Here is a 17832-nt window from a genome sequence, read left to right as displayed (position 1 = left end):
CAATAGAAGTCAGCTTTAAACATGAAATATCAATTGTGCCGATATATTGGGTTTCCAATGAGATGTCGGTATCACTTCTTTTGTAGATACAATGACCCCAATCAGTAATGAATCATCAAACTATTATTAAAGTTTTGTTTTTATCAAACTGATCAGTGACTATATCATTCACCTTTTGGGTTGGTCCTTTATGTATGGCATTTAATTATGCTGCAACAATTAAAACACAATTAATTATGAATTAAGTAAATCTATTAATAATTGACGTAATCCTATTATTATGTTATATTTTTTTCAAAAGTTATGGTTTTCTAATCTTTGTTTGATAACTTTCATATTACATGAAACTTAATTCATCATATTATGATGAAGTTTTTTTCCCCTCGTAGAGAAGAACAATTATTTTTGCCTATATTCTTCAGAGTTGTTAGTTGTTTAGAGTAATAAATAATGTTCTTTATAAAAAACTTTGTATAAAACCAGTTTGATTGTTTAGTTTTTTTTTTTCATTTTCTCATTCCTAAACTCATTTCAAAATTTAACATTGTGTTCTATGAAATCGTTTAGCGATTGAGTTACCAATAAAACATAAAATATTATTTATGGTTGGCAGTTGTAACAAAAAATCTATTGTTACAACATTTTGTTAGCTTTATATCGGGAAAAGATTGTACTTTTGTCTGATAGTTTTAAATCATAAGGTATTATATATTGTTATTGTGGGTTGTAAGTATTGGTATTTTTTTAAGATATTACACTGAGTGGAAACCATGTCAAGTTTCATGATAAGAACTGTACATTCACTGCCCGAATATAAAGTACCTATTTATTAACACTTTTATAACTTGGATCTGTTAACTTTTCTCACAGTTCATTTTTAGGTCTGTGAGTATTTTACCATTAACCTAATCCTGATAGTAACATAGAGATGTGTTTCATTAACATTATTAGGTCAAAAAATCTAGTTTTTGTTTTCCCTATAAAAATAATATTTTTGTTGACAATTTTAATATGGTGTCTCCATGCTTGTTTTTGTACCAGATAATTAAATTATGTGATTTGCGTAATTTTCTTTTTGCTCCTTCTTGTACATCCTTTTTTTGTTAATCATTTCTCTGATATTGAGAAAAAAAATACAGATAAAATAGTGGGTAATATAAACTTTATTTACATAGAGTACACAATAGTATTTAGTAAAACTTATTTGGTTATGGCTGAAAGACAAGAATTAAGATGTAGTGACTAGACGAAGAGGTCCCTCAAGGTATTGAGCCAGGGCTTGCGCTTTTTCTCGTAGGATGCCAAATCCAACAGATTCTTGGGCATAAAGACACAGCAGAATATTAGCCACTTGGGTGATAGCCACTTTACCTGACTGAAAAAAAAGTTATATGAAAATTTTGTCATATTAGGCCTACTGGAGGGTTTACAATTAAATTTGTATTACATTAAATATTCCTTAATGATTCATACCGATTAAATACCCATAATAACAAATTAAGGTGATTGAAGGAGTACAACTATAGCAACCCAGCAGGCGCACAGGCAGAGTTTGTCTATGACTGCTGATTCCACAGACAAAATACAAATTATAACTAGCTACAAAATTAAATGGTATATTTTGTACCTAGGGCCAATAATTAGGTTTTGCCAGCTCGAGATAGTTTTTAAAACGATCGAGAGCTGAAAAACATTTAAATCATAAGCATCCTGTTAATCGTCTATGACTATGCAATGTTTCAGGACTTTTCACGGTTCTAACTATTTCAAATTACGATTTTATTAGAGCAGCGTCACTGCTCGATATGGTCGCTAGGCTGTTTGCCCCCAAGGCGATGTCACAATACCCTGCCCCGCACCACCCTCACTCAGCTACGATGTGCAGTAGCACGTACCTGTCTCACTTCCACCATGCATTAGACCTAGTCTTAAATAATGTGTAAAATGGGTTTTGGATAGAGCCCAGCATCCTAGAATGTGAAAGTTTGGTTAAAAATTAAACCTTTTATACATGTAAATATTATGTCAGCAAGTTGATCAATCACCGAAATGCTTTATTACCAATCCTTATGCTCCTTTCACACTTTAAGGTTTTTGCCATTCGGTTAAAAACCATAAAAGAACAAATTTTTTAAAAAGTGTATAAAAGAGTATGATGGTAGAGAACCATGCAATTATTATAACTTAGCTTTGTTGTAATGATAATAATATTTGTCTAACTGTGAATTGATAAAAAAACATTTACCTCGCTATATGGTCAGAAACTGCCCAGGTAATATGAAAGACACAGCATAAAATTGTAGGGTTTTCAACAGAACAGCAAAGTAGTAGGTTGTGTCCTCGCGCCATTAAGTTTCCGAGTGCAATTCTGTCTCTCTCTGTTTTGTTTCAGTAGGCCTAGATCTAAATTGTGTGCTTTTTGTAGCCAAGAGCAGTTTTATTCTCATAACTTATTATCTTATATTTAAACTACATGTACAAATTGAAAATGCATGTAGATATTTAATACAGTGTTTATGATTTAATCTATATAAATAGAATTACAGTTTTGTCTGTAGGCCTACATTGCTTAGAATCATGCAGTTTTTGGTTATTTTTACGTTTCGTAGCCTAAGAAAGCCGAAACGAGTCTTATATCTCAATTTCTGTCTGCCTGTCTGTTTTCCATTCTGTCATTCCGTCTGTGACGCCAAAATATCATTTTACGCGGCCTACTCCTAGAAAACTAGAGTACCGATCAAGGTTCTAATCATTTTTCTGTATTTACTGAATTGGTGAGAGTGTCTTTGGCTATAAAAACATGGCCTCGCTTCTTTGAAAACAAAATAACGAACCATCAAAAACCCAATTTTGTTCGATTTTTGTCAAATTTTCTCCCAATGTAGACCTATTACCTATTTGTAAACCTATACACTTTATGAAATAACGATCAGCTGTTTGGATTAGTTCTCACTTCTAGCTGTCACTGATATGTTTACATTAAGAGTTGTTTACAAATACTGCAACCATTTCCGATCAAGTTTTGTTAGCACATCCAAATCAAGTGAGATTAAAAACGTTGTGCCTTACTTAACCGGTTTAATTAATCGCAAGCGTAACGATTGTTCTTGAGTTTTGATAACCGGGAAAAATACCGTGAATCAGTGTTGTATTAGTGCTGGGCAACTTACAATTATTTAATCATCGTCACCAATAGCATACAAAAAAGGTTTTCACTCATTGACGGCGCTTCAAGGACAGTTGTGTAAAGTGCAAAGTAAAAAATCATAAGTGCAGTGGGTGATTGTGGATGTTGCTGCGATCTCGGAAGATCTTTCTGATTTCGCTGTGATCGTAACAGAAGTTTAACTTACAGATGTAGCTAAACTCGCTTTTCCAATGTGTCACTTTTGGTTTCTACTTACTTACATTTCGACAACGATATCGGTACTTTTTCTACTTAGGAAGTAAAACTACAAACGTCCAAAACCCAAGATTTGTGCGTTTTTTGTCACATTTCCTCCAAATGTTTGCTAGATATATGTACTGATTATCGTTTAGAGATTACGCAATCTTTTAAATAAGAAACCTTTGTTTAGATAAAGGTGGTTCTTTCAAACTGTCATTAATATGTTAACATTAAAAGTTGCTTACAAATAATGCTATTAAAGGGAAATAATTATTTCTTATTAAATTTAAATTGATGTCTTACTGTATAGTTTTTGCATTTTCGGTCCGGACTCCAAAATAGTTTATGCTATGAAAATGATGAAACATGAGTGAACGATTTTTTAGCAAACCATCTTTTACCTTCGATAATCCGTAGATCGGGGAATCGTCATAGTTCTTCCGTCATGACGGGATTTCGCTGTGTGTTCACGAAGTGAGCTGGCGTATGTGTGTTTATGAATGTTCCTCTGTGTATTCGTTTATGTTGTAATATGGTCTATTGGTGAGGTATTTTTTTAGGTGTTGGGCAAATGTTTTATTGTTGTGTAGACGTTTAAATTGTTGTGGTAGCAAGTTGTAGAATTTTGAGTTTTTAAACTTGGCGTTGTTAACGTATAAATGTTTTGTGGACTGTGTATCTATTTACTTATTTATATATTTGCCAACGGATTTACACAAATTTTATAGTTTGATAAAGCCTAAAAACGATTAGGGCCTATCATAAAATTTGATGACACTATCAAAATTTCAAATAATTATTTTGTTTGTAATTTGTTTTGGTTAAAACGCAGCAAATCCCCTAATTCAATTCAGTATTTGTGTGTGTATGTCTGTTGGTAACGCATGAATGTCATTATTTCTCAGTGTTTCGTGGAAAAGACAAGATCACCTTTGTTAAGGAAAATTTCAACCCGAATAAAGTGTGCAGTAGTGAGGTTAAGGTAGTATTTTAACTAGGCCTACTTTTAACCAGTGTGAAAAGTAACTTTCAATTACAGGCCTACCTTAGGGCTATGCCTAATAGATCTCTAAAGCAATTCCTTTTATCATTAGATATAAAATATGGACGAACACGATCGAGTGACATTTAATTGCAAAACATTCGTTTTAGCTTTGAAACTGTCAGATATTGTATTTGCGAAGGTTTATATGTATTCCTATAGTATACAGTAATAGTTTTGCCAGCATATCTGGAAAAATGCACACTAAATATGCAAACCAACTCCTGTTTTGAATATAAGGTTTTAACTTACTACAAGATTCCCGTACATAGAACAGGCAAACAGCTAGTTACCCATAAAAAGAAAAACTCTGTGAGTTATATCTCTCCTGATCTACCCACATATAAGTTATTGGTTAAAACCAAGATTCCCCAAGGGATGAACTCCAAATAATTAATGCTAGTAGTAGGCATAGTGTTTTTCTTTCTAAAGTCAACTTACTGAGCACTCCATTAGAACCAGTTGCAGTTTGTCTTCTTTTAGAGCATTTCGCCCATTTTTTTCATAAGCTGACCAAATGTTGCTAGCTATTGCTGCTATGACTGTAGCATCTCTGTCTCCAAAACCACTGTACGCTAGAAGAGTGCCTTCGTGGTTCAGTAGTCTGGAAAAAAGGACTAGGTGAAATTCAAGATTTTTTTAAAACTTCGATGTGACTATATAGACCTCACATCTGGTATAAGTAGGCCCTATATATGTTTAAATCTATATATATAAAATCTAATGTATGTTTGTCAACAGTATGTTTGTTTGTCCTTTATGGACTCCGAAACCGCTCGACAGTTTGTAATGATACTTTCAGGCATTATTCAAGGATGGTTTGTGTGAAGTTTGGTGCAGAACCGTCAAAAGGGCTCCGCCCCAGTGGCTCTGGAGTTTCCCATGTTAACCTTATGAGTACCAGTACTCATATTTAAATGGAATTAAAGAATCTTAACAGCTGGTTCAACTAATCAATTTGATTCTGTGATGTTCAATAGCATTAAAAAGTTAATAGGTTAACCAACAGGGTGCAGCACTATTTTTTTTTTAAATTTATGACAACAGCTAATTTTCAACCAAAAGGTAAGTGAGCGTAGCGAACAAACTTCAACCTGGAGGCGAGTTAGCGTAGCCAACGAGCTAAGCTGAAGGCAAGTGAGCGCAGCGAACGAGCTCCAACCTAAAAGTGAGTGAGCGTAGCGAACAAACTTCAACCAGGACATGATTGAGCCATGCGAACGAGCTCATCTTGAAAATGAACGAGCATTTGACATAAAACCACATAAGGACAGGACGACGTCTGTCGGGCCAGCTAGTTATACATAAGTTACGGTAAGATATTTTGACATAAGCAGGTCTATTAAGTTGACCAAGTTAAGTTATAGCATTGACTATATAACCACAACTAGACTTCCCGAGTCCATAGTAGCAGTTGAAGCCAGAAAATTTCGCAGCGCGCCTAGCAGATGTGGCTGGAATGTTATCGCTTGCTCTCTATGTTGTGGCGCTGTGTGGTTGCCAACACGAGAACTACCGACAGCTGCGTCGTTCAACAATGCTCGTTATCAGAGCAGGCGCGTCCAGTTATGAACGTCGAGTTTATTGATCCACGACTGGGGCAAGGCTTGCTGTAATACCCATTCTTTACAAATGTAGTTAATAATTTCTATGTTTAACTATTAAATTCCACCATCACGACATTAATTTATTGGGTTATTTTTTTAAATATTTTGTAATAAAATTAACTTTTTGGTTGAAAAAACCGGTCTATTTAAAATTATGTCGGTGTTTACACTCATTACCCTTTCTTAGTCCTTAATTAGCTTTGAGTTCACGATTTAATTTAACGGAAGGCTTCTGACCTACGTGGGTTTTTTACACATGTTCAAGCTGTGAGATGAGTACAGGTGTGTTCTTAATAACAATAATAAAACTAATAGTAAAAAAACGCTATTAAAGAATCTACAAGAGTCGTGGAACTCACGAATTACTCAGGTTCGCCATGCCGTTAGATTCAATGCGGTTGGTAACGAGACATAGTTATTGGCTAAAGTTATTGCATTATTGTATTCTTGTTATTGTTTCTTATTCTATAATTATTCATGAGGGTGTCGGGGAAGATTTGATTACGCCATCAAACTCATGCATTTACATATAAAATATTTCCCAATATACATTAGATTGTCCCATTTAATGATTAAGGATTTGTTTCAACGTTTCAAGCTATAGCTGTTTACTAGTTAAAGACATTGTTTACCTAAAAAAAAATTAAGATGTAGCGAACAGGTAAGTTTTGAGTATGAAATATGATAGACCTTTTGTGTGTAATTTAACTATAAAACACTCTAATTTTAACATGTTTCCCATATCTTCTTCCCCAACTAAAAGTCATTATATAATATAATGATGTAATTTATATTACAAATAAAGGGCAAAGAACTAATTTATATACTAATTATTAACATTAATCAATATAAATATATGGAGAATATACCATGTGGAGTATGAAAAATACTACTTGTCGCGGTGCATAAACGTGCCCATTTGATCCAATAGAACTTGAACCGCGCGCGACACATTCTTTGAAGCTGCGATCCTATCGCTCGCGCGGCAGTTTGTCAACTCAATAGAAATTGAGTCGCGCCGTGACACGCGACTGTCGCGGTGCATAAAACCGGCCTATCTCTCAACAGTCCACAAACCCCCGCACAAGCATCCAGTACCACATCACAGTTGGCTGCGACAGCGAGTCAACCATCAACTTCCCGTAGATCACTCTTCACTACCCCAACGACATCAACAACAGTTACATCAGACGAGCCTCCCGTAGAAGTAAGCCCCATCACAACACCACTTTTCAAAAAGCTTAAACCAATTAAAAGGACACAAGCCAACTCCAGGTAAAATGACTCCCAATAAAAGGCGAATGTACAGAAAACTTCAAAGTCAGATAAAACTTAGAAAAAGGTACCAACAAGCTGCTAGACGTTTGAAAGGTAAAAAACCGAATATAAGCAAATCGGAGCTACTCGAAGCCATCCAAGATTATTTGCTGGAAAAGGTTTCTGATTTTTTTGCTATGCAGATAAACCACTGCAATCAGACAACAAAGCCGTATACGGACAAAGAGAAACAGCAAGCTCTTTCGTACAGGTATGTAATCTAAGCGAATTTCATTACATACTTAAAATATAATATAATTAGGGATGGTCAAGTCTCGAAATTTCGGGAAATTTTAAATCTTGTTACACGAGACGAGATTTCTTTTTGGCCAAGATTTTTATCGAGACAAGAATAAAAAAAAAAAAAAAAAAAAAAAAAAAAAATTAAAAACGCCTGCAGAAAGTCAATGCAATACCCGCAATACAGGAGCGTGTTGTAGTTGCGTTTCCTTTGTGAAGGCGTTCTTATTTAATTAATTCTTTAAATTTAAATATTACTTTAATTATTTTAATAATATTACTTTAATAACATTTGAGAAGTTTTGTTAAGTGTAAGCAGTGTGAGGAATGTTTTATTACTGTACTATAAAAAGTCAAAACAAGTAACTATTTTATAAAAATTAATATTGCTTTTATTTTATGATTTATTTTATTTTAGGATAAGTTGAACTCTATCCTAACTGATATCACTATGTTTTCTAATCGTAGGCATTTTTAATAAGTTAGGCGTGATTAATAAAAAAATGTTATGCTGATGTTTTTTAATAAAAGATTGTAAATATTCTTTCCTATTATCATTATTTTTGTATTTAAACAGTCATCTAACAATGTTACAAAATCAGGTAAAAATGTTGAACGTGCATTTCCCGTTGTGTATGAGAAGGGAAATCCCGTCTCGATCTCGTCTCGAAATTTTATGAGAAATAAAAAATCTCGTCTCGTCTCGTCTCGAACTAAAAATCCAATCTCGTCCATCCCTAAATATAATATTAATTGTAATATGATTACATAATATTTGGTTAATTGTGTCATTTTTAGCTTAAAATGTTGGAAAAATTCAAACAAATTATTAATTTCAAAATATTGGTGGTTCAAAATGAACATATCATAACGGTTACAACAAAAGGTATGAGTCAACTATCGAAGTCGAAGACAGTATACACAGACAGTATACATTTACGTACTAATCTGCTTTATTTAATGATTAAGAAGAGATACTTTTTTATAAATTAAACTGTACTACATCAATCAACATTTTTTTAGTATAAATTGATAAAAATTTTTGAGGGGACCCGTGCGTAAATTGTTCATTTTAATTGGGTAAAAAATCTTTTCCCGAGGCAAAACAAATGTAATCCAATGCACTTATTTTTTTAAATATTATGTTTGTTTAAGATAGTTAATTTTCGCTGGATTAATTATTTATATTTTCAAACTGTAACATAAAGTGGGATTTAACTACTTCAATTAGGTTACAATTAATTACCAATATCTTTAGCCTTTTTACACTCAATATAAACGGTTTTGTCTCGTTATTTTACAATATCACTACGGTTAAAATTTCAATTCGATGATCTGATCAATAATCACAACAATCCTTTAAGTAGAACGACTGAAAAAGAACTCCGAGAAACTCCTTACTAGTACAAAATGAAAAATATAAGCTTAGTAATTGTGGGCCAAATTATTTGATTACTTTTGGCATGAGTATGCAGTGCTGGCCAAACTTAAATAACTTTTGAAACAATTTTTTATAGTTTAAAAACGTACATTTTATTTCATTGAAAATTGTTTGTACGCTTATTAATGTTTACGGGGGAATCATAAAAATGTACATTTAAAATTGTCATGTTAATGTTTAACCTTATTGTTAAAAAGTCAAGTGTTTGTTTATATATTAATATATTTCTATCAAATTTTGTTTGGATGAATTTATCTCATAATGATAACTTAAAATAAATCTGTACATGGATAATGACAAAAATCTATGTATGGGTTGTTGCGGCGCGTGTGATGTGCCAATGTTATGGAAATAATAAAAGAAAACTAACACTTTAAATGAACTATGAATTTATTGATGTAAAATAGATATTAAGTGGACTGTATAAATGATGCACTAAACTAATGATGTACAAGGAGGGATTTGCCTCACACGTCCTATAGAGGAATACGAAAACGAACTTGATAATGCGATGCTAGTCGAGACTAGTTATAAATTAAACTGTACTACATCAATCAACATTTTTTTAGTATAAATTGATAAAAATTTTTGAGGGGACCCGTGCGTAAATTGTTCATTTTAATTGGGTAAAAAATCTTTTCCCGAGGCAAAACAAATGTAAATAAATAACAAAATAAACGTAATGACGCACAGTATCAGAAATATTTATTAATTTGATATAAAATAAACCCTGTATTAATATCAAGCTATATTTTTCTTTAATTTTCAGTAAACTAACAACACGTTTTATTGACTGGGACGGGTGGCGTCGTCCTGTAATCCAGCTACTAGGAGGTCACGAATTGTGGATATTTATAGGGATGCACTGTGGATGCGATGCTCACTGGTGTGGATTAACGTCCGCACTAGTGAGTACTACGACTATCCGCAGTACTATCCTGATAATTAGACCAATTCGTAAATTACAAGGAAAAATGTGGTTCGGATTCCACTATAAACTGTAGGTCCCTTAGTTGCCATTAGCTGTATGGGCTATTAATTAACAGCTGTGTCTAAGGAACATGTCGGCCTTAGTCACTAACAAGACTACAAGATCGCGCCACTCATCCTACACTCATCCTTCACTCATATTTGGGTTAAAATACGCACATAGTGGCGTCCCCATCTTAAATAATTGATAATTGATAATTGATAATTGACACTGAATGAATAAAAGCTAACCACAATGTTGTGGTTATATAGTAAATGATAAAAGACACCTTCCTCACCCTTGATTGGGGTTACAACTTTCTAAAAGTGGTGAGGAAGGGTCTGTCCATTCGCAGAAGGATGATGGTTTATGACTCTGTTGCCGGCGCTAAAAGCCGACAATTGCCGTAAGAGAATGCATGTTTGCTATTTCACAACACTAAGTTCTAACTACGTATGAAATATGGCATTTATAATGATTTCCTAATAAAATAAACGTAATGACGCACAGTATCAGAAATATTTATTAATTTGATATAAAATAAACCCTGTATTAATATCAAGCTATATTTTTCTTTAATTTTCAGTAAACTAACAACACGTTTTATTGAAAATGTTAACAGTATATATTTATCAAAATATCATTAAGGCAAAAATAACCATATTGCCTAAGGAAAGCGATACATTACAGAGGCTTACTTGTTTAAATAAGAGTTTAACGTAATAATGTACGACTATAATAGCGTGTAACAAAGTACTGTAAAACTTGAAGATAAACTGGAAGTGTGCTTGCCCTTGCACAGTACACGAGTGAACTCAGCGCAGAATCGGTCACTGCGACCTGCATACACTTAGGCCTACAGTGGATGGCGCATGGCGGCCGGCGGGCAACAAGCAGATGCGAAGGTTAAGTGGGGGGGGGGAGGGATCGATAAAAATGACAACCGAAAAAGTGTGTGCTCTCATAGGCAGCTGTACATGGACCGCGACCTGCATACACTTACAGTGGATGGCGCATGGCGGCCGGCGGGCAACAAGCAGATGCGAAGGTTAAGTTGGGGGGGAGGGATCGATAAAAATGACGAGCGAAAAAGTGTGTGCTCTCATAGGCAGCTGTACCGCAACTAAAGCGCTCCGCTCCGTGGACCGTGCTCGGTACATAACAGTACCGGTGCTGCTCTGGCAGCTCCTAGCAACACGGTCCTGTACTACGTCCATTCGCGGTCCTCGCCTGAACTTCAATGCCCCCGTATGCTCGGCAAGTCTAGTTGTGGTTATATAGTCAATGGTTATAGGCCTAATTAGGCAAACCAATGTCCAGAATTTTGGTTTGAATACAGAGGATATTTTGGGTTTGAATAAAGGTGATTCAGTCTCCAGGTCTAGTCATTCATAAAAATCGTTTGTTTTTATTTTATTTCTTTATTTGTGCTTCAACCCGTGTTTCCATATGCGCGAAATGGGATTTTTAGAGCATGAGTGGGATGAAAATGGAATGCGGGATAAAACGGGATTTTCAGCTATGACGTCTGTTTTTTTTTATGCTTTATTTAGTGAACAATAAACCCCAATCAAGGCCACACTAAAAAAATAGGCCGTAATGCTCGTCAATCATGAAGACGGCAATGACGTAATTAAGGTTATATTTTTGTTTTCCATGAAAAGATTAAAACAAGCAGCTGATCACAAATGGCAAAAATACGTCATTGCCGTCTTCTATCGTAACGTCATGCTAGACGAGCATTACAGCCTGCTTTTTTAGTGTGGCCTTGCCCCAATTCATAAAATTACTGTAGCAAAATATAATAGTAATGTTTAAACACAAGGTACGTCTAATATATCACTCAGAATTAAAAAAAAAAAAATCTTGCGGGATAGAACAGGATTTTTCATGATTCAAAAGCTGGATTAAACAGGATTTTTGGACCCAGTGAGCGGGATTAATTTTTTGGTCGTGTGGAAACACTGGCTTCCACACCATTGGCATTCCTGTGCAGGGGAACGATCCAATCCCTGGTCTTATTACTATCTAACATTGGTTTTATGTTAGATAGGACTAGGAGGCAAAACTTTCATAACTTCGGCTATTTAGCTTTAACGGAATCAACAACCAAAAGGGAAGGTTGGTTTTTGATTCTTAAGCTGTTTGGTTACCTATGAATAGAATTAAAAGGCTACTTTAGGAGTCAGATGACAAAGTGTTGCCTGTTAAGGTGCATTTTACACTACTTACCGTATGTGAATAGTGATTAATTCATTAATTAAACGCCGACCGACAAATGGCATCTGGGTCTGCAAAAGATACAGCCGGCCGGATTTCCCAATAGGCCCGGGCCTATGGGCGCGAGCTCTTAAAGAACGCACGGCCGAGAGGAATTTTTTTTTATAGCCTATCTAAAAATAAAAGTAAATGGATTTAAAAAAAAACTCTGGGTTCATAGGAAGAAATAATTGCTAGAAAATTTTAACTATTTTTTCAGAATTACGCACGATTACTAGAAAAATACCGGTATGGATCATAAACAAAAACAAATGACGTTTTTGGCCCGAAAATAAACATTATTTAACATTGCTTAAATGGAACTGCCAAAACATATGTTCAATGCTATTAGTATAGGATTCGGGCCAACAACGTCATTTTGTTATTGTTTATGATCCATGCTGGTATTTTTCTAGTATTCGTGGAATTACGCATCAATTTCATCGGTTATATGGGTAGTCTGTAGGGATGTTGACAAGCGCCCGAGCGGTACGCATCGTATTGCCACTGCACTGCCACTATGCTGGCTCGGCGCTACTGATCGGAGTGATTAGGGGCGCATGTGTGCTAGACGCTGTTACCACTCTCACCTCACAAAACAAACGTTACCCTACTAACTAATCTTTTGATTGGTTTACAGCAATCTGCAGGATCAAGTTAAAATATATAATAGGCCTACGTTGCACGTTGTGCTGAATATTTAAAAAAACTATAAATGTAGGCCTATCTTTAAAATTATTGAAAAAATATTAATCTCAGTTTGCAATAGGTTTTAGAAAAGTTCAATACCCTCCAAAGCACCATTATTGCTGTCATTTTCTCCTCAGACCTAAGGATCGGTATGGTTGCAGTAATATTGCTCTGTTTAACTCATTTATTGAACCAAAACAACAAATACAAATCTTGCTTTGGAAATATAACCTACATTCAGTATCGCCATAGATTAAATAGAACCATAGCCTAGAACTCAAATTGACTTCTTATCACATTGTTAATTCAAAAGTGTTTTCATGTCTAGTTCATGTTGGTGACACTGGACGTCAGTTTTGACGTAATTTTGTTTCTATTATTTTAGGGATAATTTAGTTTATGATGTGTTTTAATATATTAACCAGGAGACGACCTATTGTTTAGGATTATAGGCCTATCGTTATATTTTGGATTAACAATTTTTAAATAATACGAGTTGTTTTCAGCTAATTCATAATCATGACAAATCTACTAAAGGAGTACATTATGTTTAATCTATGGTAAGTTACCACATACCGTACTGTAAGGAGTTCATGTTTTTGGGTCTGAAATTGGAATCCATTGCCATGTTTTTTGCAGGAATGTTCGGTCGGTTGAGTTGTTCTCTTTCAGTCCCACAAACGTGAGCATACAATTGCTAAAAGTGTTTAAGACGGCATTTTGTTAAGGCTAAACAAGTCAATTCTTCAAAAAACTTGCAATGATAAAATTCCGACGAGAAGTGGTATTCAAGCAATTAAGTTAGGCCTATGGGCATGATATAGCTTTTAGTAAAGGTTTGAAGGAAAGTAACTTTATATGACCAGCCTAGGGGACTGAAAATTATTTGGGCCTAGGGGCGCCAAAATGGTAAACCCGGCCCTGAAAAGATTTCGCTTTAATTTTAAATTGAAACATTGACCTTAATAGTTTCAGCTTTTTGATTAATTGAGCCTAAACAGTGAATTAACGACTTAACCTTAGGCCTAACTTATTACTTACAGTGTATTCTCAACTCCTCCAGTGTTTGCTTGGCTTAATACCTGAGTTAAAATCTTCGGTCGTAGCATTTCTAAAATGATATTTTAATTATTAACTTATTATTATTAGGTTCAGTTGAAATATGAGATAGAACAATTTACGAATAAATTATATTTTTTAAGGTTAATTGCTATCTCCTCCGCTGATCTACTATACTATTCCCTCTCTCCTGACTGAGTCTGTCTGAGCTGAGTCTTCTTGGACCTGGTCTGGTCTGGTCCTGGTCGGTCCGGTCTGGTCCTGATTCTGACAGGTTAGGTTGAGGTTTTTTTGTCCTTGCCGAAAATGTGGTCTGGGAATTTTTACCCATGAGACATCAATGTTCTCCGTAGTTGTCCATTAAAGGGTACACTTCCATATAGCCCCGTTCAAACGGGGCGAGTTTACAAGCTACACGCCGGCTTTTTTACACGCAGCTAGTAAAATAGCTCAGTGTGAACGACGTACTCGCTCAAAAGCTGCTTGTAAAAAAGCTCTGCAAAAAGTTGACGGTGCCGATACTTTACACGCCAACTCGCCAGCTTTTGCGCGAGTAGGCGTGTAAAGTAGCCCAGTGTGAACACAGTTGCTTGTGCTTGTGCGCTTGTTACTCAAAGATGTTGGAGGATTTGGTTCAAGCCAGCTACTGAGCGAGTGGAAAAAGCATCGTGTGAACGACTACAAGCGCACTCTACACGTCTGCGAGTTGGCGAGTGGACAAGCTCCGTGTGAACGAATACAAGCACACTCGCCAACTCGCCGGCTTTTTACACGCTGGTGAGTAGCTTGTAAACTCGCCCCGTGTGAACGAGGCTTATCTGTTGGCACAAACAACCGAATGAGTAATATTGATTATTCAATTAATTAATTCGATGTATCGTTTGGTTAGTTAGGTTAGGTTAACCTTACCTAACTAACCAAACGATATATCAAATAATCGATATATCGATCAAAATTACTCATTCGGTTGTTTGTGCCAACAGATATGGAAGTGTACCCCCATTAAATTATAATTATTATAAAAAAATGATAAAATAATTATGTATTTATATTATCATAAAAAAATATTTATTTATTTGCATATTATCCTTCCTATAGTAAACACAATCTTATTTTCCAGATAATGCAATGGTGAATAGATTTTTGTTAATAAGAAACATAAATGTGGTATATCGTGGTGCATGTAGTTTTTGTTAATTAAAACTAGGATTCGGGATTCTACAGATTTGACGGATTTTATGAAATGGAAGGCTAAGGTGACTTTTCTCTGCTTGGGACCGATCAAGCAATGTCCTAACCCGAAACAAGGTTGGCCACGGATGAAGCACCCAAAGGATTGAGAAAACATCATGTGTTTGTTGAGCTGTATTTTGTGTTCTATGTTTTGTGAAATAGGTTTGCATGTTTTTATATTCTTTTCTTTATTGCTTTTAAGTATTTGTTTATTTCAGCGTGGATTTTTTCATCTGCAATTGGAGGGGTTTGGCTTAGCGTTATGAGTAGAAAGTAGCTACGTAGGAACCATGGTTAACTATAATTAAACGTAGGAACTACGTATTACAGATTATTAGACAAAAATTAGAAGTCCTATTAATTGTTGGTTTATCTATGGGGATACTGAACTAACCTGGTTATACACTGTGGTACTACGTCCTGATTGCACCTCGAGTCAGGTTTTGCGCCAGAATAGCACTCGCATTTAAAGGGATCTGCTCAGTGGTAGTGAAGAGGACAAACAAATCTACACAGTAACTTCAAAAGATGACTTAGATGTAAAAAAGAAGTCAGAACACACAATGAGCATAATAAACAATTCCCCTAACACAAAACAGTATGGAACATCATCAACAAAGAAAGAAAACTTTCAGACAATAAAGTGAACAATATCATCCGTAACCCAAATGTACGCCAAATAACCAACCCAACATCGATCTGCAACACCTTCAACAGCTATTTTATCAACATCGGCAACCACGCACTACGAAACCCAAACCTCAACAAATAAAGCATCCAATCCCTCGCCACCTGATATGACACAAAACCACATCTATCTGCCTTCAAAAAAATCACCCGACATGAACTTGGCAAACTTTTCAAAATCATTCCCCTAAATCCTCATCTTGCGGACTGGACGAAATTCCAAAAAAATCCTAAAGCACTGCAAGAACGAACTGATTCCTCGCTTGACAAATGTCATTAACACCTCAATAATAAAAGCCATAAAGTTCCACAAGCCATGAAACAGGCTCTGGTCTACCCCAAATTCAAGAAAGGAGACCACCCTAACCGAAAACTATAGACCAATTTCAATACTACCGGCCCTATCCAAAAATATCTGTAAAAATAATAAATTCCCAAATAATAACTTTCCTGGAAAACGACCACGTCCTATCGACAAACAAAACGGCTTCAGAGAAAAGAAATCCATAAATAAATACCGCTATGCAACACCAACTATGCAAGAATGTCACCAACTATGTCTCAACTATGCAACACCATAACCAATATCTGGGAGGATAGAAAAAAAGCAAACGCCAGATATTTCTAGATCTCCAAAAATCGTTTGATAGCCTAGACCATAATAAAAAAAAATCACCCCTAAACATCAACAACAAAGCTCTAGACTGAATAAAAAGTTACCTCTACAATAGACAAAGACAACAACTCATTGAAATTGAACACCAAAGTGGAAACATACCATATCTAGATCAAAATTGCAAACCATCACTCAAGCAATCCCCCAAAGGCTCGGTACTGGGACCCCTACGTACTCTCCCTGATCTACATAGACACCTTATTCTCACCCTCCTACCAGCAGACAACGTATAGTTTGCTGACGACACGACCCGGCAGTCCCGGGCATAGCAACACACAATCTAACAGAAAAAACAATATACACAGACAAAAATCTGCAATCTGCAATAGCCTTAATCTCCGAATCAACTAATCTTAAACTGTCTGCATGAAATTCGCCCCAACAAACACAACAAAATTTGGCATTTAATGCCAACCCCACAACAAAATTCCTCGGCATATATCACTCATCGCTTGAACATCAACTAAACTGGTGTGATGGTCAGGCAGTTGTTAACCATACTTTTTGGAATATCGGATACCAGCCCAAAACCCAGTTTTGGCTATTGCCGGTAATATTGGCAATCGGTCAGTGGAAGCGTGTCGCAACTCAACTTACCAGCATATCTTGCAGTTTATTTGGGTTTTTGTTGAGTGTCACAAAGTATTTGGTAGAACGATTGCTACATGGCGTTTGGTTGTTTTGGTCGTGGCATATAGAATGTGTGTGGCCTAATTGTTCTGCTGACACGAGTTGTAATCATTCCATATGACGTGTAGGACCGCCGAACCTGAGGGACAGATGGTCAGTCGGACGAGTCGGGTTTGAAGAGTCCGTGCGTGAGCCGCGGTTCACGCTATCTTTCCCTCCCCCTTGGGTGTCCGTGATGGTATGGGTATTTCCGCTTCCAGATCACTTTTATATAGTCTATATTTTCAATTGATAGTAACTCATTTACAAATAATTTTGCTCTTTTGACATAATAAATGAAGTTTTAAATTCTCAACACTCGGCTTTCGTTCATTGAGTTTTGCGCCCTAACCGTGCGTGGTTGTTACACTGGCACCCCCACTTGGAAAGACTCTATCGAAAACTCGCATCAGTTATTTAGTACCATAGAAGACTCAGGGAAATCACTATCGAAGAAACTACTAAGATGGCTTACCATGATGGCTTCGCTTCACACCTGAAATCCAGCCTAAATGCATGGGGAAGTGCCAGCGAAAGTCTACTAAAAGATATAC

At 35.7% G+C, this 17832-nt stretch overlaps 1 protein-coding gene across 1 annotated transcript; it reads right to left on the bottom strand.

Annotated features, from left to right (window-relative positions):
- Positions 1–1145: 1145 nt before the first annotated feature.
- LOC129000178 (ragulator complex protein LAMTOR2-like) lies at positions 1146–14198 on the bottom strand. Its single transcript, XM_054427122.1, has 3 exons — positions 13996–14198; positions 4872–5034; positions 1146–1375 (listed from the first exon to the last, which is right to left on the bottom strand). Exons 1-3 carry the CDS (start codon positions 14061–14063, stop codon positions 1229–1231), a joined length of 378 nt encoding a protein of 125 aa, XP_054283097.1. The 5' UTR covers positions 14064–14198; the 3' UTR covers positions 1146–1228.
- Between the last annotated feature and the right edge of the window lie 3634 nt (positions 14199–17832).

Source organism: Macrosteles quadrilineatus, unplaced genomic scaffold (assembly GCF_028750875.1).
Source record: "Macrosteles quadrilineatus isolate MER2022 unplaced genomic scaffold, UCM_ALF_1.0 Scaffold_8__2_contigs__length_117827958, whole genome shotgun sequence".
NCBI lineage: Eukaryota > Metazoa > Arthropoda > Insecta > Hemiptera > Cicadellidae > Macrosteles > Macrosteles quadrilineatus.
Note: the sequence above shows the minus strand (reverse complement) of the source record. Positions and strands in the feature narration are given on the sequence as shown.

Bases quoted from the DNA above. Each gene is read 5' to 3' on its own strand.
- LOC129000178 (XM_054427122.1), bottom strand. From the start codon at position 14,063: ATGCTACGACCGAAGATTTTAACTCAGGTATTAAGCCAAGCAAACACT. The intron at 5,035-13,995 runs GTAAGTAATAAG...CCTTTTTTCCAG, and splicing joins GGAGGAGTTGAGAATACACT to ACTACTGAACCACGAAGGCA. The intron at 1,376-4,871 runs GTAAGTTGACTT...CTTTTTTTTCAG, and splicing joins TGGTTCTAATGGAGTGCTCA to TCAGGTAAAGTGGCTATCAC.